Source organism: Sapajus apella, unplaced genomic scaffold, assembly GCF_009761245.1.
Source record: "Sapajus apella isolate SASKATOON/1434 unplaced genomic scaffold, GSC_monkey_1.0 scaffold79, whole genome shotgun sequence".
Lineage (NCBI taxonomy): Eukaryota > Metazoa > Chordata > Mammalia > Primates > Cebidae > Sapajus > Sapajus apella.
The window spans coordinates 8,879,167-8,904,747 of record NW_022437019.1 but is presented as its reverse complement, the minus strand read 5'-3'; the positions used below and the strand labels follow the sequence as shown (position 1 = coordinate 8,904,747).

Here is a 25,581-nt window from a genome sequence, read left to right as displayed (position 1 = left end):
CTCCACTATAAGGTTGTGTCCTCAATACTGTTTGACAATCCTTTGAATTTTCTTTAGCAGTTTTCTTTTGCATTCTAGACATGCCTGGCTGAGGCCTTTCCTATTTCTTTCAATGCACTTTCTCAGTTCCACCCTTGTTGTTGTACACAAAGAAACTAGTGTCTTACTTCACAGAACAATAACAGATAACTAGAGTAAAATTCTATAATTTCCCATCCATGCTTCCATTTTTATTAAATATTAAGTAGTATTGAGAACTTACTAACCACCAATTACTGTGTACCCCAACTACATGATTTCATTTTTTAGTCTGATAGATAGATTATACATTATTTTACTTTCATTGATCATTGACTCAAAGAATGACTGGGTAGTAAAAATATTGATAGCATCTAATTCACCCCCTCTTCCTATAAACGAGGACAATAAAATGGAAAATATGCTTAAGGTTCAATGAGAATCCACTGACAAAAGTCCAAATTAAAACCCAACTTTCATTATCATTACTCTTTGTTAAGGAAATTGGTTTGATTGCCCATTGGGTCCATTTATCTATCTGCATAGCATTAGAAATCTGTTCCCAGAGTTCCTGGAATGATTTTCATCCTGAAAAGCAATGGAATAACTAAGAGGATGCTGCCATCCTTTGCTTTTAGAGATGGTAAAACAGAGATCTAATCAGGATGAAAACTTTAGAACGTAGTCTACGAAAAAAAGGGCCCATGTTTCTAAATCTTCATCTCATCTCCTGAAATCCTAAGACCACTGTACCTTAATGCAAGCTTGCTAAGCAGCTGCTGGGCATGCTCAAACTTCTTGCTAACCAAGCACAAAATATAAGCATGAGCAGACTTAGAGCTGTTGTTGTGTACCATCAGAAGAAATAGGCATTCTTTTGCAGAAAGAAAATATCACAAGGAGGGTAGCAAGGCTCTGGGTGAAGAGATTTGACCACCCCTCTCTGGATAATGGCTTTGCATGGCTATCCATGATCATGGATCTCACCCACTGAGCCACACATCCTCCAAGATGAGATGACTCTCTCTTCCGACACAGCTATGCAAAGGATGTGTGCATAGAAGATTCTCTACCCACGAGAGATGGCAACTATTGTCCTGTGGCTGCAGACCTTTTAAATGTTGAGTGGAATTTCCCAGATAATAGAACCAAAGTCCCTAGACCTCTGACACATAAAATTTTGTTCTCCAATTTTTTTTTTTTTTGAGACAGGGTCTGGCTCTGTCATCCAGGATGGAGTGCAGTGGTGTGACTTTGTTCATTGCAACGTCCGCCTCCTGGACTCAAGCCATCCTCCTACCTCAGCCTCCTCCAGAGAAGCAGGGACTACAGGCACATGCCACCATGTCCAGCTAATTTTTGAATGTTTTGTAGAGACAAGGTTTGACTATTCTTCCCAGGCTGGTCTTGAACTCCTGAGGTCAGGCAATCTGCCCACCTCAAACGCCCAAAGTGCCAGAATTACAGGCATGGGCTACCATGCTCAGCCCCAAATTTCATTATAAAAACATTCAAACAGACAAGTTGAAAGGACAACACAATGAACACTTACCTACCTACCATTAAATTCAATAAGCATTGATATTTGCAATACTGCTTTCTCTATCTTTATTATGTTTTAATACCTGAAGATTTCCCTGAAGGAAATCCTATGAAAGAAGCTTACTTGGATGCCATAAAAGACTGTCCCTCCTTTAACCTTCCCCACCAATCTTTGTTTGTCTTAATGGGAAAGAAGTTTAAGCCCTTAGCTTTTGCCTTAAACTCACAAGACATTCAGCTTACAGACTTAGTTCTACCCCAATTCTTGGTGACTGCCTTGATATTGAAAGTTTTTCCTGTGCCAGTTTCCCATATCCAGGTCTTCATGATTGCCCTTCAATATGCCTTATCCAGACTAGTAAACTTTGCCACTGCCAAATTCTTTACAAAGATCTTGCCTGTGCCTTACAAATCCATACAGCAAAATTCCCTACTAAACTGGAGCTAGTGTGAACCACAGGACCTAATAATGCACCCTTCGTAGAAGACTCAAGCACGTTATTCATTAGGGCCTTATTTTTATCAATCCAGAATAAAGCCTGCACTTATGGACCTAATAAAAGGTGTTTACATCTAAACACTTTTTAATCTTTTTTGTTCCCTGGGTGCTCTCAGGTGATTCCTACTATTCTTTATTTCCATCTTGCCAGTACATAAGAAGCAGTACAGAAGGGTGAAGATCAACGTCTTTACTTTCAGATAACTAAGCTCTTCAGCATAGCAGCTGTGTAATTTTGTCAGCAAGTTCCTTCATTTCTTCATGTAAGATGGAGAAAATGATGGTACCCATTTTTGAGGGCTAAAGTTAATATTAATGAGATAATATATGCAAAGTTCTGGCAAAGTGATAAGTAAGTGCTAAGTCTTTTAATGAGTACTAGGTACTGATATTACTATTATCACTGTTTTAAGTGTTGTTTCAATGCAGCTCTGTGGAATACAAACACAAAATAAACTTCTTACTAGACTGCCAGCAATGGAAAATTACTGGCTCAGGGTGGGTAAGTAGGAGGGGCTAAGTATTGTAGAATCATCAGTAACAACAGAATAACGTATTTTAGCATTATATAAAATAGAGGTAGAAATTAAATAGAAAAATAGCTAACTTTAACTGAATTCCTTTTACTTATCTATTGCAAATTAACCTCCTGGAGTTGAGAAAGAACTATCTAATATACATTAAATTTCTATCTAAGGAAGAAATTGTTCTACTATTTGCCCATTAAAACTGGAATGCGACATTTATATATTTCCTGAGGAATGTTCTTATTAATCTCCCCTTCACAATTAACAATACAGCTGAGAGAACAATCACCATTCATGAGCCTGCTCAGTGGGGAAGTGTTAATTCTATGCATATTAGATGTGTTCAGGAACCCGCATATTTTGTCAATAGCCCTTGATGGAAGTGGGGATGGGACAATGATTATTTTCTAATGTCATGAGTTAAAGGTACAATGATGTCCAGGCGATCTTAATGATAAGAATAAATGGCCATCATTTTTTTTGTTTGATTAATGAAGTAATGATACAAAGAAGCCAATTTATCATCTATAATATTGACCTTTCCCTTTTCCTCTCAATTCCAAAGGCATTCTGATTGTTGATTTTCCTGTCCACTCAACTTTGCCTACATACATTTATGAATACCTCCTCAACCTTTACTGCATTGCTATTTACAGTGCTATTTACATTGCTTAGTCAGTACTGGGTATACAAATGAGAGTACGACATATCCTGTGCCCTAAATATAAGTATTCTGGAGAAACAGGAAGAGCCCAGGGTGATTTCTGCATTATCTCTGTGTAGATGAAATGATATGGTGGACAAAATGCATCTAGCACTGGGTCTGCTCTGGGTAACATCATTTCTATGTCTCCTGCTTCTTCTAGATTCTTACCTCCTTCTTCTAGATTCTAATCTCCCTCTGCGCTTAACTTTTTAAAAACTTTAAACTACGATCTTTTTTCATTCCCTGTTCTCCACTGCACACATGGTCTCTCTCTCATCAAGGTCTCTCTGATACTGTATATTTTGTAGTTGATTCTCAGTAATAATTCTAGTAAAATGTATCTGCTGAACACAGTGCTTTCCATTAGGACTTTTGAAGTCCACCACTTCAGTAGAATCTTTTCAGACTTTACCAGTCAACTTGCTTTCTCTGTCTTCTACTTACTTCTTTTCTGAGGCACGCATGTGAGCAGTGCCTGTATCTAACTCATTTCTATACCACTGGTGCTTGACACAGAGTACAAATGTGCTCTCGTTCTGCCGCTCTTATCCCCCCTTCCCTTGAAGGCCAAATGCCTTTTTCTCTACAAATGTCATAAACAAAAAAGCTGAATCTAAGGATCTAGGATAATGCATCAGTCAGGGGAACTAGATATAGCAGAAAATAAAAATGAGATAGACTAGACAAGAAAAATGTGGGATTGAAGGCATCCCGCTGAGGGCTCTGGCTTTGAACTTGGAACAGGGTTTATATACCAACTCCAGAGATTACTTTCTTTGTAATCTTTGGCAAATTGCGTCAGCCTCTGTTTCTTCATTTGAAAATAAAGACAATAGCAGTTGCTAATATATGAGGTTGTTGTACGGGTTAACTATAATAATGCATGAAAGCACTTAGCTCAATATTTGACCCATAACAAGGGTTCAATAAATGAATACTATTATTATTATCAACATTATGAGAAGGTAACCACATATTCGTGTAAAACAGAATAAATTAGGCAACTAAAAATGTCAAAGTTTAGAATTTCTTCTACTCTAATAAAGAGAAACCCTTTATATTATAATGTTTTCAGAAAAAGATATATTTTTCTTCATTTTTTCTAGAAAACCATCTTTTAATACAAAACCATGCTTTCAGTACAGAGTAAAGTTTAAAAGAAAAACTGTCTTATTCTACAAAATTATCCTCATCCAAATATCAGAGTATCACAATTATTTTCTGACACAGAGGTCTATTTGAGTGTAAATTTCCTATTAATAAACATGAGATAACTACTTTATTATTTGCAAGTCTGATTGCTCCTTGGAAGGTGAAAGGTCACAGTAAGCTTTCCAGTCATCAGAGGGCCATGATCCCATTCAGGCAGCTCAGAAGCAATTTTTGAAACACAATATCTGCCACATTCAAACAATTATTTGGCATTCACAATGTTTTTTCCATTTTAAAGAAAATCTGCGTCTCAGCTATTTTGACATTGTTTATCTCTATTCTTTAAAGAAAGCAGCTTTAGGATCTGGAAGCTAATATTGGAAGATAATTCAGAAAAGCATAGTCTTAGCTGAGGTTAAGTCCCTTTGTAAGCATGCTACCTTAAGCTCTTGGATGTCTAGTGGACAGGAGGCTTAACTGTTTCTTAGTAGAAATGAAGAAAGAGTAAGAAAAATAGCACAATATTTTCATCCAATGAAAAGTAACAGCTATTTTGTTCAGGAAAAGGTATATTTTGAATTGGGGACAACAGACCTGAGTCCATAAAGGACGGTGCCATCAGGATGCAGGCGGATCATGCGGTTCTTAACAGTCACTCCGTGCACAAATGACTTCTTATCGTTCAGGAAATAGGTATCAGGCACCCAGAGCTGGTCTGCTACCCTGTTGTCCAGAGTCAAGTTTAAAGGTATTACATTATAGGACAGCCTCTTATCTCTCCAGGCTTGCTGAAAGTACATTGTCAAGGTATAATCCTGTAAATGTGAGAAAAAAGATATGGTTAGTTCACACCCAAGCAGATTTGGGGGGGGTAAGCAAACATCTCAGTATTAATAAGAAAATAAATTAATTTTTTTATTTTTATTTTTTAATTTTTTGAGACAGGGTCTCACACTGACACCTAGGCTGGAGTACACTGGCACGATCTTGGCTCACTGCAGCCTCCCTCTCCTGGGTTAAAGCAATTCTCCTGCCTCAGCCTCTCAAGTAGCTGGCATTACAAGAGTGTGGCACCACGCCTGGCTAATTTTTTGTTTTGTTAGTAGAGATGGGTTTTCCCCTTGTTGGCCATTCTGATCTCAAACTCTTGACCTCAGGTGATCCACCCGCCTCAGCCTTCCAAAGTGCTGGGATTACAGGCATGAGTCACCACACCCAGCCAAGAAAACAAATTTATATATGTAGCCACACAGTATAAACATATGCTATTCACATATATAGACAATTACTAATTTATTAAACCCATTCTTACCCAGTACCTACCATGGGCCAAGCCCAATGGTAGGCACTATGAACACATAAGTGAGGAGAATATATTCACAAGAAATTTATAAATTTCTGAGGAAGAAAGATATTAAGGAATAATTACCCAATGATTAATTTGTGCTTTCCAAAGTGGAGTATGCAGGGCTCTTTTAGGTGAGTTATAAATAGAATTTTAAAAATAGTTATGTATTTGTTTCTATGCACACTAAAAACATTAACTAGCTCATCCAAACCTAACAATTCATCAATTCATTCTTCCATTCATTCATTCATTCATTCATTAAATATATAATGTGTATCCAGCATTTGACAGGAACCATTGAGGTGCTGGGATGACAGATTAAATGTCTGCTCTCAGGGAATTTAAAAACAAAGCATAGATAAATCAACAGAATCATGTCAAATAATGCTACATCTTATGAAGCACATAAATCAAGGTGCAAAATATCTAACTGGAATGATGATGAAAAGCTTCTCTTAGGAGTTGGCATTGTGCAGAGACCGGAGGAGGAGCCCAGACCACTGGTTCTTAGGAAAAGAACATGCTAAGCAGACGGGAATCTGCAGAGGTCCTAATATAAATAGACAGGCTGGACATGTTTGAAGAACCAGTAAGAGCTGCTTGTTTGAGCGAGTGATACACAGGGAAAGTAGAAATACAGCAGTCAAGAATATCAGCTCCCTGAAACTTTAGAAGGTTATGCATATTTAAAATAGATTGTTACAAAGTGGCTAACTTATCATGGTAGTAATTGCAAGAGTTTGTAAGTGAGAATTGTAATCATTCTTGCCTAATCAAGGTGGGTTTCCCAGAAAAGGTGACATTTACACTGAGGCTAATGTAAGTTTCTCAACTATCTAAATAATATTAACTCAGTGTGTTTATCATGAGAATTTCAATCCCAGCATTATGGACAAGCAGGCTGTGCTCTAACGTTTAGACACAGTGGGATAGCTGCTGTAAAGCGAGCACTGCCCTTGAAGTACCAATTCTATCATTTCCCAATTCAGCTTCCAGGAGATAAATGTACATAACTTCTTTTAGTTTCAGTTCCATTAAATATAAACGGGGATTTTAATACATGCCTGATCTAATCAGAAAGTTATTATGAAAATTAAATGTACAACTCAAATGCAATTTGTAAACTACAAAAAGCTATATACTATGAATGAAGCATTTATAAGTGACATATTTTATCCACTAGAAGCCTATGGGTACAATGTAATTGCTCTCTCACTCTCATCTGAATGACTAAGTGAAGGTCCAAATATTCATTTGAAAAGCATAATTACAATTCTATTTTAAAATCAGTTCACAATGTCCTACTTGAGGGTTTTTAAAAAACTAGAATCATGTATTAATTATCTCTGCAACCTGAGAGGCTAGAGCGTGCCAAGGGCTCAAATAACCAATGAATGAAAGCATATACCTCCAGTAAAGTATGCCTAGTGGATTTCTGCACGAATCTGCATAATTTTGTGTATAAGATATATACTTCAATTTCGGTGAAGTCTTGCATTTTTCTAACCTTTGTTGAGATTTATACATCTTAATTTGGTTACATCATTTAAAAATATGACTCATATTTCTGCTATAACATGTAACAGTTTTCATAGGAACAATGTAACCTATTGTAAAGATACTAAAATATTTTCTCTGGCTTAGAAAACACACACATATTGACCTCACTCAGAAGCCAGTGTAGGACCTTCTAATTTTACAGTCAAACTTCTGTCCTAACAAAAGATATATCAATATCCTAAATATGTATCAAATAGTTGTTGGTGAAATTCACTTTAGTGGATTACTGTAGTTAGCATTCTGGACTGTCCTGCAGCACTCTGTTTTAGTGAAGAATTAGTCGAGGATCTCTAAAGGACCATGTTAATTTATAATAAAAGCACAATGAAGATTCATGAACTATATAACTAGAAAACAAAAAAAGGATCAGATGTATATTTTTGTGTGTGCCTATGTTACAAATAATCTAAAAATAGGGCATAAAAAATAAAACATGCAATAATATTGTGCTTGGAAGAATACATTTAGTGATTTCTAATTCTTGAAATGGAAATTTTGACTATTATCTCTGTAAGAAGAGAAAGCTACTTACACTTCTTTGATAAGCCCTCTTGAGACTGTTTGGAAGGTGCTGACGTTTATCAATCAGCTGAGATGTGTTTGGACACAGGAAATTGTATTATCTTTTGGGGTAAATAAATGGTAATATTGGGAGACCCTCTATCACATGCTAACTTCTGTTATTTGTCAGCAAGGCAGTGCCTGCTAAAAAATGTTCTCAGACAGGCCCTGATAACTTTGAAAACTGTCACATCAATTTTCATTTCATTTATTTTCAAATATACATCATGACACTGTCAAGAAAGGAAGAAGCTCCTGATTCTAACTAAATGTTAGTGCACATCAAAAGAAAGCATGGTCCTGTTTTCTGCCCTTTCCCCTAGGCTCCTGGCCACCTGAGATAAATCCTTTGTACTTTAATATTGCAAGAATATCCTTTACATTTGACAACTTCTTCTTCGGGAGTTGTCTCAGAGTTAGTTTATTCAAACCGAAAAACCACAAATAAACCACTTCTGGGTGCTATTTGATCCATGTCATCACCACCCAAGAAGGATTTACATAATTAAAATTAAAGCCAATTGATTTTTAATGCCATACAAGATAAAATAAGCCCATTACAGGATGTTTCTTCTACTGATTATAACTAAAAACTCTGGGAGGAATAAAACCTCAACTACCTGAGGACTATGCACAGTACAAAGATTGAGGAAAGAATCAAAATGTGAGAAATACTACCATAAGTATGAGTTTCTTGATTATTTTTCTTTTTCCTCTTATCATCCTTAAAGTAGTATGCATGTACACACACACACACACACACACACACACACAGACACAGACACACAGAGATGTTTCTGACCTCACAGAGTGAATATTGTTAAGATGTCCATACCTCGTAAATTGACCTACAGATGAAATGCTATTTCATTTCATCTCAAATGCTATTCATTTCATTTCAAATCCTCCCTATCACAATTTTTTTTAGATGTTGACAAGGTGATTCCAAAAATTTATATAGGAAAAAAAAAAAAAAAGGAAGAGAATAGCCAAAACAATTTTGAAAAGGAAAAACAAAGCTGGAAAAGTCACACAATCTGATTTCAAGACTTACTAATACTACCACAGTGTGGTAGTATTTCAAGACTTACTATACTGATTTTAAGACTTACTAACACTACCACAGTGTGGTTGTATTGATAGAAACAGAAGGTCTAAAATAGAAGAGTTTAAAAATACACCCATGAACCAATATGTTCAATTGATTTCTGACAGAGGTACAAAGGCAGTAGACAGGATAAAGCATAATGTCATTATATAACAAATGGTTTCATTCAAATGGAACATTAATATACAAGTAGATAAGTGGATATGTAGATTAAAACATTTGACCCATACTTCACATTGTATATAAAATTTAATTCCAGATGTGTCATCGACTTAAGTGTAAAATGTAATACTATAACACCTTAAGAGAAAAACAGAAGACATTCTTTGACTTTGGATTCAACAAAGACTTCTTAGATACAAACCTAAAAGTATAATCAAGAAAACAAAAATATGATAAATTGGACCTCAACAGAATTCAAAAGTTTTTTCTTTAGAAAAGACACTATTAAGGAAGGGAAAATAAAAACTACAGGCTGGTAGAACATATTTGCAAATCATGTAACTGGCAAACAACTGATATTCATAATTTATAAGCATATAAAAATTCTAAAAATTCAAGAAATCCAATAAAAATAGGCAAAAGATGTGAACATACACTTAACCAAAGATACACAGATAGTGAATAAGCATGTAAAATGATGTTCAACATCATTAGTCATTATGGAAAACAAATTTAAAAAATGAGATCCTGCCACATGCTCATTAAAAAAGTGCAAATAAAAATATCAAAAAACAACTGAGAATTCCGAGTGCTGGTGAGAAAGTACACCCAAACTCTCATACATTGCAAGTGGAAATACAAAACTATCAGTCACGTGGGAAGCAGTTTGACAATTTCTTATAACGTTAAAACACACATTTGATGAACCTAGCAATCCCACTCCTGTCTGCAAATGTTTATAACAGTTTCATTTTAATTATTAGAAGTGGAAGCCATCTGAATGCTTTTCAGCAGATAAAGGGATAGACTTGTATCCCTTTGCACTGCATCCCTGAAACAGAATACTACTCAGCAATAAAAAGGAACCAACTTATTGATATAAGCAATATCATTAATGTTTTCAAATACAGAAAGCTAAGTGAAATAAGCCAGATTCAAAAGGATACATATTGTATCATTCAATTTGTATGACATGAAAAAGGTAAAACTACAGGAATGAAGAACAGAGGGACAGTCCCCTGGGCTTCAAGGTTGGAATGCAGTTGACCCCCAAGGGTAAGCATGAGAGAATGATTTTAGGTAACAAAACTCTTCTGCCTCTTAATAGCAGTGGCAACGTTAGGACTTTAGACATTTGTCAAAACTCAGAGCTGTATACCAAAGTGAGTGCATTTTTCTGTAAGTAAAGAAAAAAATAAATGTTTAAACTGCTTTCAAAAAAGCATAGTCTCTGGGGTCAGATACATCTAGGTTCATATCCCAGTACGTTTATGTTCCTCTGATGTGACCTTGAGGGAATCCTTTCAAATATCTCAGCCTATCACCAAGTCAGAATAACAACTGTAGCTAATTAACTTAGGAATTAGGGGAAACAAAAGCTGTCTGACATCTGGAGGGAAAAAAAAGGTAGAGTTATGCTACAAATTAAGTCTCTTTCATGAATACACAGGAACAGAGGGCTCCACCAGGACAGGCTGACAAGGCTACCCTAAATGGTTATAGGCTCTCAATTCCCAATTTGTACAACAATGCATTTAGAGTAGGTGATTTCCAAGGCCATTTCTAGGAATGAAATTATTCCATTCTAGAAAATGCTCTGCTGACCTTATATTCAAACTCATGTTGTCATTTAAAAATCTTCTATATGTCTATAGGCATAGGCAAGGACTTCATGACTAAAACACCAAAAGCACTGGCAACAAAAGCCAAAATAGACAAATGGGATCTAATTAAACTCCAGAGCTTCTGTACAGCAACAGAAACAATCATTAGAGCAAACCACCAACCAACAGAATGGGAAAAAATTTTTGCAATCTATCCATCTGACAAAGGGCTAATATCCAGAATCACAAAGAAGTAAAACAGATTTACAAGAAAAGAACAAACCCATTCAAAAGTGGGCAAAGGATATGAACAGACACTTTTCAAAAGAAGACGTATATGAAGCCAAGAAACATGAAAAAATGCTCATCATCTCTGGTCATTAAAGAAATGCAAATCAAAACCACATTGAGATATCATCTCATGCTAGTTAGAATGGTGATCATCAAAAATCTGGAGACAACAGATACTGTAGAGGATGTGGAGAAATAGGAACACTTTTACACTGTTGGTGGGAATGTAAATTAGTTCAACCATTGTGGAAGACAGTGTGGCGATTCCTTAAGGACCTAGAAATAGAAATTCCATTTGACCCAGCAATCCCATTACTGGGTATATGCCCAAAGGGTTATAAATCATTCTATTATAAAGACACATGAACATGTTCATTGCAGCACTGTTTTAAAGAACAAAGACCTGGAACCAACCCAAATGCCCATCAACGATAAACTGGACAAGGAAAATGTGGCACATATACATCATGGAATACTATGCAGCCATACAAAAAGGATGAGTTCATGTCCTTTGTAGGGACATGGATGAATCTGGAAACCATCATTCTCAGTAAACTGACACAAGAACAGAAAATCAAACACTGCATATTTTCACTCATAGGTGGGTGTTGAGCAATGAGGACACATGGACACAGAGAGGGGACCATCACACACTGGGGTCTGTTGGAGGGGCTAGGGGAGGGACAGCGGTGGGTGGGGAGGTTGGGGATAGATAACATGGGGAGAAATGCCAGATATAGGTGATGGGGGGATGGAGGCAGCAAACCACCTTGCCATGTATGTACCTGTGCAACAAACTGCATGATCTGTACATGTACCCCAGAACCTAAAGTACAATAAAAAAATAGAAAAGAAAATCTTCTATATGTCTAAAAAATTTTGTTTTTGTTTTTATTGTCTTTAAAATTTGTTTTCTATTGCCAAGATTTAAACTTTTTCTGTCTCTCTGGCTCAGTGTTCTAAAAAATACCTACCGTGAAAAATGTGTGTTTCTTATCTTTCTGTTGTTTTGTAAAGTGCCTATCCACGCTCTTTGAACATTTGTTTATTTTAATTTGGACATTTACTTCTTGTTATAGGATATTTGAATATACACACACATACACATATATCATATGTTATTGCCTTTTAAATTTAACTTTATATTTTGAAATAAAAACTAGTACAGAGAGTTTCTACATACTTTTTACATAGCTTACTCCAAGATTAACATTTTGCAAAGCTATAAAGCAATATACCAGAAAATTGACATATATAATAATATTAACTATAGACCTTATTAAAAAGTCTCTCATATCAATAATGCCCCCTTTTATTTAAGTTCCAGGATCCAACCCAAGATGTACCTTACACTTAATACTTAACGCTCCTTCACCTTCAACCTGTGACAGTTCCTCAATGCTTCCCTGTCTTCGATAAGGTTAACACTTTTGAAGAGTAGCAGTTAGTTTTTTTGTTCATTGTCTTTCAGTTTGGATTTGTCTGATAAGTGCTTATTATTAGATTGAGATTACACAGTTTGGGTCAATGTATCACCTAAGCAATGTTGTATCCATCATACAAAGAGTATATATAAAGTGTACATAATGTTAAAATGGCATTCTGGAAAATTCCTCATCATCTTAATCTTGAATAGTTGGTTAAGGTAACATCTGCTAGGCTTCTACACTGTGAAGCTGCTATTATCTTTTGTAATAAACAAATATCCTGGGTAGATGTTTTAGGATTTTGGAAAGTAATAACATATTGAGGCTATCTATAATCACTGCATTTTTGTGGAGTATTTTTGCAAACTTTCTAAGTTTCTCTTCATTCATCTCAACTGGAATTAACATACTCATTCGATGACAATGTTTAAATACTAATAAGACAAACCAAAAAAAAAGGAAAAACTAACATTAGCCATCGAAGGAGTTTTATCATTAGAAAATGAGAAGTATCTTCTCGCTCATAAGTGGGAGTTGAACAATGAGAACACATGGACATAGGGAGGGGAACATCACACACTGGGGCCTGTCAGGAGGTTGGGGGCTAGGGGAGGGATAGCATTAGGAGAAATACCTAATGTAGATGATGGGTTGATGGGTGCAGCAAACCACTATGGCACGTGTATACCTATGTAACAAACCTGCATGTTCGGCACATGTATCCCAAAACTTAAAGTATAATTTAAAAAAAAAAGAGAGAGAGAAATATCTTCTTGAGAACCACTTTCCATTTACCCTCATTTTCCAGACTAGTGGCATTGTTCTGGCCACTTGAAGCTATAGAACTTCATTCTGTATGTGTAGTGCAGCATCTTCCCTTGTCTCAAGCCCACAGGTTGCATGTGAGTGGCCCCTATCCCCACCTGGACCTGAATGCCTATTCAACCATGAGCTTCAGTCTTCCCCTTCCCCTTGATTTATCTTCATTTATATGTTTTCCATATGCATATTTTTTTCTGTAGACACTTTAGCATTTATTATCTATGGAGGTTTTCATCTTTTCTTTTAAAGCATGACTGTGTATGTGGGGAAAATTGTCAATATAATTATGTCTTTTTCCCTACCGTTTCTCTATTTGGGAATAAGATGGCAGGGTAAGGGGTTGGTTTCACATGCATTTGGTCTGCTATTTAAAGACATAAAGACACCTAAAAGCTTATTTTTTAATGACAAGAGTTTAAAGTTTATTTTCATTCATGATAAGGTATGGTTTGTTTAATTTGCTTTATCCACTAGAAGCACATTTTCTAAGCTTTGAAAATTATCATTACTGAACTAAAATTTTGAGCTTTGGTAATAAAACTTCTTGTTGAGTTCTTCTAGATAACGGCTTTGTCTCTAAAATTAGATGGTTTCAGAGAAATCTCTGTCTCTGCTCTCAGGCTTTTGTAATTTTAAAAGGAAAAATATTTAACTTCATCTTAATTACCCCTTGTTGAAAGAACAACTGTGTCTAATACACCATCATTTATTTCCTTCACTTATGCTATATCAAAGTTGAGGTTTTGAGCTGCCAATCTGACCTACTGTCTTTCAAAAGACAAGGTTAATGTTTTTAAGGTAGTAAAAATCTGTGACTTAGAAACTATGTGAGCAAGTATGATTTAATTTAAATGTAATACAAGTTTCATGTGAATAAAACACCACAATTATTCAGCATAGCATATTTTAACTCTTACTATCATTCTGTATAGAATGTTTTAATATTAGGCATTTTTAGAAAAGTATTTCAGTTTTTTTGGTCTGGTATTTCAATTTTTCAAAAATATGACACAACAGGACAGATTTCCAAAGATTAGAATACCAAACTATTTTCGTAGTTAACTTATTTTTTACCACTTTATGGGAGAAAATACATCTGATGTATAAATTATTATCTGAATAGCACCAAAATAAGACCTAAATTATACAGTAAGTACATTCTCAACATCATAGGTTGTGAGAGTAAAGATTACATCTTAGTCATGTGTATAAAGTCAATATTTAGCACATTTTCTGGTAAATGGTAGAAAACTGCAATTGTCTCTTACGTGGTAATGCTGGACACATGAGCATAAGTACAGAGATTTCTGAAATGTGGATATCCTTTGCTCTGATATTTGGATTTGCATGCTATGGAATATTTATAGAAAATAATTAAGCAGCAAGTTTTGACAGCTTTACTTCCAAATATTGTCACAAGTCTCCAATATAAACAATCTAGTTTAAGGCACTATTGTTTACAAGTTACGTAAGCCATTGTTACTATCTCCTTGAGGCTAACCCTTGCTCCTACAGTGTAGTAGAAATGTAAAGCAAATCGTCTTTTCCTTGCTTAAGATGATCTAAAAGCTTTTTACTGCACTTAGAACAAAATCCAAACTTGTTACTATGGCCTTAAAGGCTTTATGTAACTTGGATTCTGCCTACCTCTTTGATCTCACCACCTATTCCCTCTTCCTTTCCCTTACCTCCACTCACTAAGGCCAACTACATTGGCCTTCTCTCTGTTTCGTAAATACTTCAAGTTCCTTCAGACTTTACAAACTTCCTCTTAACAACGGACTGAAAACCTAACTGACAGGCTATGTCCCCAAGCATGGCTGGTTCCTTCCTGGGACACAGAGCCCAACTCAGAGCTCAAACCTCCTCAGGGGGTTTTTCCTTCCTCTCAGTCCTAGCAATCCCTGTCAAGTCCCTTATTTTTATTTTTATTTTTCTTTTTTTTGAGACAGAGTTTCACTCGTTACCCAGGCTGGAGTGCAATGGCGCGATCTCGGCTCACCGCAACCTCCGCCTCCTGGGTTCAGGCAATTCTCCTGCCTCAGCCTCCTGAGTAGCTAGGATTACAGGCACACGCCACCATGCCCAGCTAATTTTTTGTATTTTTAGTAGAGACGGTGTTTCACCATGTTGACCAGGATGGTTTCGATCTCTTGACCTCGTGATCCACCCGCCTCGGCCTCCCAAAGTGCTGGGATTACAGGCGTGAGCCACCGTACCCAGCACATCCCTTATTTTTATAATGTTCACAGCACTTATCATATTTTTTCAGTTAATAATATTCATTTGTTTCCTTATGTGTTTTCATGTCGCCGAACAAGAAGGTAAGTTCCATGAAAATAAAAACTTCTTAGCTTATTCACTGATGTATCCCTATGCCTAAAACAGAGCTTAGGACATAGTAGCAACAAAAAACCCCCAAAGTATTAAAATAGACGAAAGCATAAATGAAAGACAACACATAGACCTTAATACTCCCAAAATACTTATTGTTATATTAGCAATAAAATAAAAATTAGTAAAAACATAAATGGTCATAAATATAAAATTGTGTAAATGACACACAGTACAAATATATAATGAAATGCATACATGCATATGTATAATATTATAAAAATGTTTATGACATGAATAGATGTTCTATATTACTAATACATATTATTATACCTTATCTTTTTGAGAAGACTACAAAACAATATGTACAACATGACCCAATTTGGGAATGAACCATACACATAGATTGAGAAAACACGTCTAAAAATATGTCTAATATTAATAATAGTATCTCTGTGTGATGATATGTCAAGTGATTCTCAATAATTTTTGTTAATCTGTGTTTTGTTAGGCGTATCATTTCTATAACAAAACTAAACAAATAATTACTTGTTGAGTTACATTAAAAAACTAGTATCTAACACTACAAATATGTCTTTATGCATATTTCAGAGGTTAGTATCAAGAGGAAGAAAATTTACTCATAGTCACAAATAAATGAGAAGCCTCTACATTTAGGCTTGTTATTAACAAAGCATACATTTCTTTTATATTGAAAAGGGGTTCATTTAGAATCACACAAAAAGTAAGAACACAATTGTTCCACCATTTTTCCTTTTCCAGGGACGCTAACATATAACCATCACTGATCAGTGAAAACTGCTACTATGTTTCCCCTTAAACACCAAACAAAAGGCAACTCAAAATGCTCTTCTGGCACTAACGTCAGTCTTCTTCACCTCATCGTCAGGAAATAATATTTCATTTTTAAGGTAAAGACTTTATATCTGCTTCTTGTCTAATACTCAGAGGAGATGTAAACATTATTCACATATACACAAAGAGCTGTTCACTTAAGTCTAAGAGCACCCTCTGCACTGCAAAGGAAGTTCAAGTCAATAGATTCTCCTGCAAAAGCTTTCAAAGAAACTCTATGGCCATGAAGTACAAGCTCCTCACAAAGCTCTTCACAACCTGTTCTAGTCACTTCGCCTTTCATCATCTCTGTTTTCTCATCCAAAGTGAACAATGTGAGATAGAATGGATGATCCCTCAGACATTCTCTGCATCTCCGACATTACACTTACCTTCAACCAATCACTTTCCTGATCTTTTGCTTGAATTAAACTTTTCTATCTCTCTTGACACATCTTTTCTTTCCTTTTGCTCTTTTCTTAATCATGGAGAATTGTTGCCCTTCCTGTCTATCTAAACCCTACCTATCCTTCAAGCTTCCATGAGAGTTCTTCCACTTCTCCTATACATCAGCATTCATCCTCTAAGCCTTCTAATGTATGTTCTGTAGTAAGCCAAACACTACCGAATTGAATGATTATTTAGGTGAGGGGAATAATCGCTCAACTAAACTACACAGTAAGTCCCACCTTATCCATGGGGGACAGGTATCAAGACCCCAGTGGACGCCAGAAGCCACAGATAGTGCAGAACTCTACGTATACTATGATTTTTCCTATGTAAACACAGTAAGATCAGATTATAAATCCGGCACAGTAAGAGATTAACAACAATAATAAAATAGAACAACGATAACAATATGCCAGCAGCTTTACTCTTGAGCTCTAGGGCTATAATTAAGTAAAATAAGGGTCACTTGAACACAAGTAGTACGATACTGTGACAGCCGATCTGCTAACCGAGACGGCTACTGAGTGACAAATAGGCAGATAGCACAGTCAGCACTGAGCTGCTGGACAAAGGAATGATTCACTTTCTAGGTGGGACACAGCAGGATGGTGAGAGATTTCATCACATTACTCTGAACAGCAATCAATTTAAAATTTATGAATTGTTTATTTCTATAATTCTGCATTTAATATTTTTGGACCATGGTTGACCACTGGTAACTGAAACCATAGAAATAGAAACATGAGAAAAAGGGAAACTACTGTACTATGCTCCTGAAGTCAGAAACCATGCCATCTTTTCTTCGTTAAGTGATCCAGGCATCTTATCTTTACATAGGTGACCCTTCATGAGTATTTGTTAATGGACACATGAAAGCTTGTTCTCACTTCATGCATGGATTTCAAATGTTGATTTTGAAATCCTCTTTACTAATCATTATTCCAGAATCCCCCAAGGAATTTGTTGTCTCCATTCACTGGCATTTGAGAACTAGGTTTCACTTTTTCTCTTCCATACCTGTTTCAAACACCCTCAGAGCTACTGCTGTTCTCTCAGTGTTTCGTAGTTGCTCCAGTTCTGAAAACCAATGGTCCCAGAGCTGGGAATAAGGATTTCTGAAGGACACAGTTTATCTATCAAAAGCAAACAAAACTCAGAGAGGAATGCAAGGATTCCCTCGAAGCTGTTTCCACATTCCTAGCTCTTTAAAATGCTCTATCTTCCACATCCGAGCCCACAAATTGCTGATCCAATTATAGGTCATGGTAATATTTCCTCATTCTCAACCTCCTAAACTAGAATGTAATGAAGTAAAACTCAGCTCCCCCTTAATAGAAGCCATCACACCAGATGTTCAATTGCAGCATTTTGGAAGAAGCACATGGTAGCAGCCCTGACTAATTGCTAGAGACACATTCAGGACATGGAAGCTGCACCTAAGATCACCCATTAGGGAAATTCAAGTTCAGAAGTGACTAATTATTTTCTTGCATGTGAAACTAAAATGCACGTGGTCCAGGCAATGAGCTTTTCCACTATGTTGCTTAGTTCATTTTGCATCTTATTATAGACTTACCTTCTTGGTGATAATGGGACTGATTCTAAGGATTGCTAAAATAATCTAGCCCTGTAACTGGCTATCTCTGACTGTTACCTTAATATATATGATTCCTAGCAGAGGACTCAGTTCACCTTGAGATAACCAACATTAAAAGTGTACTTTGTATATATGATTTATTCACTATCAACGTGTGCTTTTTATTGCTCTATAAATTTATCTCAAATTGCTTTAGAGTATTTTATCTTCTAATTAGTCTGTACCCAATGTTAATACTTAACATTGTCCCTAGGTTCTTGCTTTCTGCATGCATTATTTCATTAATCATCGCAATAGCACTATAAGTTTTATATTGGATTAACCACTTAACTAGCTGCTATGAGACATTGGGCGTGCTACCTAACCTCGCTGAGCCATCATGCTTCATAAAACAAGGGAGAAAATAGTTCCTATGAGTAAATAAATTCACCCAAGGGAAGTGATTAGTAGAATGTCTGGCTCAGATTAAATCTACAAATGTTTGTATTATTATTAATGCTATTCTCATTATTTCCATTTTCCAAGTGACACATCTGAGACACATAGAGGAAAGTGATGATTTTAATGTCACTCAGTCAATAATTTTCTAAGACATGATTTGGTTGTGGGATTCTCAGACCATTAGCCCGTGTTCTTAGTACTATGCCATGCGCCTCTGCAACACCCACCTCACTGGCAGTTTTGATTTTGACCCATCCTTTGCCAACATTGCTTCTATTCTCCTCCAGCTTCCTCCAAAACACACACACACGCACACACACACACACGCACTCATGTGCACACACACAAACACAGCCATACACTAGAACTAATTGGGGCATACATAAAGTAAATTGTTTCTTGGGTGGGAGGTAGGAGATGAATGTCAGTCCCTGAGAATTTTTTTGTGATTTGAACACTGAAGTTGTGCAGACATGCACATACTCCTAAACACACACATAATTTTACACAAAAGGTAATTACATCAACTAACTTTGTGTTAAATTATTAAGAAATCCCTTGTTTTGGGAGAGTGTATACTTTAGCACTGAGGAGCCTAAAGTAACTAGAGGGGTGTATGGTGCTACCTACAACAATGTGCTCATTCATAAATAATTCAACTGAAGAAATAAGCCCAACAAACTAAAACTTGCTCAGCTTAAATTCATACCATCAGGAAGATTCCTTTCAGCAAAACAATGACAACTATTACTTAACACTTAGGTTGAACCATTAAAAATTAACATTTTTTTTGTCAGTTAAAAAATGTGTGAATTTTACCAGTTTCATATGGTTTAACGTAGACATGGTAGAGAGTGCACGGGTAAAGTTATTAAGTTTATTTGACTATGATTAAGAATTTCAGGTTCCAAATAATTAGCAACACTCACACAGCCTAATTTATCAAATTACTAAGCCAAATTTTGTAAAATGAAAAGCTTATTATTTTTATATTGAGTTTTCAAAATAGCTCTGTAATTTGTGTTCAGATTAAAAAGGAAATTCAGATTATGTCCTAATGTTTAGGGAATTTTCCAAATTCTCTATTAAACATTTTGCCTTGATAAAGCTATCTAAAGCTATGTAGATTGTATCCCCTTGAATGCAACCAGCCTATAGAGAAACTCAGCAAATTTTTCTACACAATATGATGATAGACATTTATATAACTAACTTATTACAAAATGTCTGAAGATAGGCAGTAGGCCATGATCCAAGATGAAGGAAAAAGTGTAAGTACGGTGGCAGGTTCCGTGAAAATAGAGCATTAAAGATGACAACATTGCACTTACCTTGAGGAGGAAAAATAGTACAATAACAACAAATTTCCTACCAAGAGCATAGGAACACAAATTAACAATTTCATTTGTTTCATGTGTAAGACACTAAGTTGGGAGTAATTTTGATTTAAGAAAAAACATTTGAATAAGGGTTTGATTTCACTTAAAAATCAAACTGAATTGTGCTGCTTGATTTGGTGGATTCTTAGAAAATAAAATAGCATCATCTGCCTCTCTCCTGTGGCTCTGAACCAGATTGTATTAATACATTTTTATTATTAACAGAAAAATTCTTTTTTAATACCATCAGCCACTGTTAGACCCGACAGGGTCTCCAGCCATGTTAAAGGTGCTAAGTGGCACTTCAGTATTTGCTGACTTTTTAAGATGTAGAGTCAAATAAAATTTGCTGTGTCTCCATTACGGACTAGGAAATGTGCTAAGGGCTGAATGGATCTTGGTCTAAGACAACCAGAGCCACTGTTTCACCAGACATCAGTGTGGTAGAAGAAAAAAACTATAAACAAGTAAACAAGTATCAGAAAACCAAAGGGTAGATGAAGAGGTGACCTCTGATGAGGTGGATATTTGAGCAGAGGTGAATGTGTAGAAAAGCCCAGCCACGCAGATATGAAGAAAGTCCCAAGCCCAGGAAACAGCCAGTGCCAAGGCCCTAAAGCAGGGATGGATTGGGGAAGAGACCAGCTCTAAGCACCTTATAATGTATTTATGGCACATCTGCTCCTCATTCTCAGAGCTGGGGGAAGATCTAAGTACACAGGGAGGGGAGTATCACACACTATGTTCTGATGGGGAGGACAGGGGGAGGGACAGTGGGGTGTAGGGAGTTGGGGAGGGATAACATGGGGAGAAATGTCAGATATAGGTGATGGGGATGGGGGGGCAGCAAACCACATTGTCACGTATGTACCTATGCAACAGTCCTGCATGTTCTTCACATGTATCCCAGAACTTAAAGTGCAATAAAATATTAAAAATAAATAAATAAATAAGACTGATCTGTAGCTTTCAAGAGGCAGGCCTTCTAAAGATCATCAGCAGTCCCTTCATTCCTCCCTCTTATCTTGCAGATGAACTCAATTTTGCCATGACATTCAATCAGGATGGTTTGCTCAGCTTCCCGCAGAACTTGACTCATTTCAAAATCCTAAATGGGTTTTCTCCCTTTCCTATGTTTCTCTTTCTTTCTATACCTCCATACAACGTGGGGCCTAATTTTATGAACTAGAGAATTTTTTTCTTACTTTTTAATTTAAGAAAATGTCATAATGTAGCTTTTCTAATGCTTCAGAATCACTATGTTCAGAAACAAAACATTGTATATATACAAGAGATAGCAAGCCAATTTATTTATTATCAGTCTAGAAGAAACATATTTTCAGAAGAATAGGTGTCAATGTGTTCTGTGATTCCCTTTTTGCTTTTTTGCCCTCTCTTAGAAGCAGTTGGTGATTCTTGGAAAATCATCTGTTTTCAGGGAAACTCATAATTAAAAGGAAATTCCATTACTTTGGATATAATACTAGAGTACTTGACACATTTGTCTTTTTCCCTATCTACATTCAAAATGAACTGTTTTTAAATCTGCTTGTAACTTCATGGTATAGTCAATTACATACCTCAAAATCCTTTTTGATTGGCAGTTAATTTTATATCCCTAGGCCAATATTATAAAAGCAATCTCCAAGGGGTGCATCTAATTATAATGTCTCTGAGAGCTGGCTGTTCTGGACTAAATGTGACTAGTGAAACTCGAGTTGACCTCTCATATGCATTCAGAGGAGGCAAAATGTCAACATACCAGCTGGTGAGGGGGAGAGGGTGCAATGAAAATAGTAGTTAATTGGAAAGTTGGAGACATGCTTGAGGACTACCTCCATCAATTAACACCTGATGGTTTTAGAGAGAAGCTTAATATCTCTAAGTGTCATGTTTTGCTTCTGTGAAATAGAATTACTACTACCTCTGTAATATGTCCCAAGATACACAATTACACATGACATGTGAACTTTGCCCCAAGACACACAATTACATATGACATGTAAAAGTCCTCTTCAATGTCTATATGTGGGAAGGCAGCATGGCCTAATGTTATTCTTCACTTTACTGTTATTATTATTATTCCTCACCTATTATTCCTCAACTTATAGTTGAAACCCAAGGAAAGATGACTTAAGTAGTGAATTCTGCCAAACATTTATAAAAGAATTAGCACGAGTCCTCTCCAATCTCATCCAAAAAATGAAAAAGACTTCCAAACTTGTATATGTGACTGGCATTACACTAATTCCAAAGTCAAAGACACTATGGAGAAAGAAAACTAGAGACCAATATTGAATATCAATGCAAAAATCCTCAAAAAAATACTAGCAAACCAAACTCAATAGCACATGAGAAGGAATATACACCATAACAAGTACAATTTATTCCTGGAATGCAAAGATAGTTCAACGTATGATAATAAATGTAATACACCACATTAACAAAATTAAGAAAAAAATAATATGACCATTTCAACTGATACAGAAAAAGCATTTGACAAAATTTATCAGCTTTTCATGATGAAAACACTCAACAAACTAAAAACAAAATTAACTCAACATAATAAAAGCCATATGCAAAGTGTCCACAGCTAATATCATACTCAATAGTGGAAGACTAAAAGCTTTTCTTCTGAGATCAGAACGAAACAAAGATATCCACTTTCACCACTTCTATTTAGCACAGTCCTAGAAGGTCTAGCCAGGGCAAATAGATAAGAAAAGGAATGAAAAGGCATCCTAATTGGAAAGAAAAAAGTGAAATAATCTCTGCTTGCAGATAACATAATCCACTATGTAGAAAATCCTAAATATTCCACAAAAACTGTTATAATTATCAAACAAATTTGGCAAAGTTACAGAACACAAAATCAACATTCAAAAAGCAGTTGCATTTCTATACACTATCAATGAGAAATACAAAAAAGAAAATTAAGAAAACAATTACAGTAGTATCAAAAGGAATAAAATACTTAGGAATAAACTTAGCCAAGGTAACAAAAGACTTGTACTCTGCAAACTATAGTATGATTCTGAAAGAAATTAAAGACACAAATAAATGAAAATAAATACCATCTTCAAAGTTTGGAAGGCTTAATATTGTTAAGATATCAATACTACCCACAGTAAACGACAGTTTTAATGCAATCCTTATCAAAATTTCAATGGCACTATGGTATTTATTTTTAAAATAGAAAAATGTATCCTAAAATTTGTAGGAAACTTCAGTGTACCCCAAATAAACAAAATAATCTTGAAAAAGAACAAAGTTGGAAATCTCATACCTCCTGACTTCAAAACTTATTACTAAGCTATAGTAATCAAAACAGTGTGGTACGGGCATAAACACAAATATATGGCCAATGGAATTGAATAGAAAGCCCAGAAATAAACTCTCAAATGTACAAACAAATAAATGCTATTAAGCAAGGGTGCCAAGACTACCCAATACAGACGAGACGGTCTCTTCGTCAAATGGTATTGAGATAACTGTATAACTGTAGGCAAAAGAATGAAGGTGGGCTCTTATTTTATACCATATACAAAATTAAACCCAAATGGATTAAAGGCTTAAATGTAAAACCTAAAGTTATAAAAGTCCTAGAAGAAAGCACACAAAAAAGTTTCAAGACATTGGATTTTGCAACAATTTCTTGGATATAACCAGTAGCACAGGCAACTAAAGCAAAAATACACAATGGGATTACACCAAATTTAAAGACTTATGCATATCAAATGAAACAGTCAGTCAGCAGAGTTAAAGGGCAACCTAAGGAACAGGAGAAAATACTTGTAAATCATGTATCTAACAAGGTGTTAACATCAAGGATATATTTAAAAATCAAAAAAAACAAACAAAAAAGAAAACACACCTACAACTCATAACAAAAGAACAAACAACCTGATTAAAAAATTGGCCAAGGACTTTAATACATTTCTCCAAAAGATAATGTATAAATGACCAACAAGCATATGTAAAGATTCTTAAAATCACTAATCATTACAAAAATGCAAATCAAAACTACAAAGAGATATCTATCATTTCATGCATATAACTACTATAAACAAACAAACAAAAAGAACAATAAGTGTTGATGAAGATGTGGACAAACTGGAACCCTTATAACTAATGGTAGGAGTGTAAAATGGTGCAGCTGCTTTGGAAAACAGTATGGTTGTTCCTCAAAAATATAAAGGTAGAATTACTACATGATCCAGCAAGCCAAGTTCTGGGTATATATCTCCAAAAGAATCGAAAGCAGGATCTCAAAGAGGTAGTTGCATACCCATGTTCATAGCAGTATTAATCACAACAGTCACAGGGTGGAAGCAGCTCAAATGTCCGTCAGTGGATGACAGGATAAACAAAATGGGGTCGATACATACAATGGAGTGTTATTCAGCCTTAAAAAGATAGGATATTCTGACACATGCTATAACCTGGATGAACCTTGATGACATGATGCTAAGTGAAATAAGCCAGTCACAGAATGCCAAACACTATATGATTCCATGGATACGATGTACCTAGAGTAGTGAAGTTCATAGAGACATAAAGTAGCATAGTGGTTTCCAGGAGTTGGGGACTGAGGGAAATTGAAAGTTGTTGTTTAATGAACATAGAGTTTCAGTTTTGCAAAAGAAAAAGAGTTCTCAAGATTGGTAGCACAAGTAAGTGAATATAATAATACTGCTGAACTACTCACTTTTAAAAGTATATTAGGCATGCTCACTTCAGCAGCACATATACTAAAGTTGGAATGATACAGAGAAGATTAACATGGCCCCTGAGCAAGACTGACACACACATTTGCGAAGCGTTCCATATTTTTGTCACCACCAGGCCTGCCTTACAAGACCTCCTGAAGGAAGCACTAAACATGGAAAGGAACAACCGGTACCAGCCACTGCAAAAATATGCCAAAGTGTAAAGACCATCAACACTATGAAGAAACTGCATCAATAATGGGCAAAATAACCAGGTAGCATCATAATCACATGATCAAATTCACACATAACAATATTAACCTTAAAGGTAAATGGGCTAAATGCCCCAATTAAAAGACACAGACTGGCAAATTGGATAAAGAGTCAAGACCTATCAACGTGCAATATTCAGGAGACCTATCTCACGTGTAAAGACAAACATAGGCTCAAAATAAAGGGATAGATGAATATTTATCACACAAATGGAAA

The 25,581-nt window shown here is 35.8% G+C and overlaps 1 protein-coding gene and 1 non-coding gene across 6 annotated transcripts in view; one reads left to right on the top strand and one right to left on the bottom strand.

Moving 5' to 3' along the window:
- The window catches only part of GABRB2 (gamma-aminobutyric acid type A receptor subunit beta2), a 267,646-nt gene that overhangs the window by 174,952 nt on the left and 67,113 nt on the right, over positions 1-25,581 (bottom strand). For all 5 annotated transcript variants that reach the window (XM_032252724.1, XM_032252728.1, XM_032252723.1 and 2 more), the window contains one exon: positions 5,039-5,259. In XM_032252724.1, coding sequence (XP_032108615.1) covers positions 5,039-5,259 — 221 coding nt within the window. The remainder of the gene's footprint in view (positions 1-5,038; positions 5,260-25,581) is intronic.
- Positions 25,111-25,217, top strand: LOC116533142. Its single transcript, XR_004261104.1, has one exon. It is a non-coding gene; the product is annotated as a U6 spliceosomal RNA (small nuclear RNA).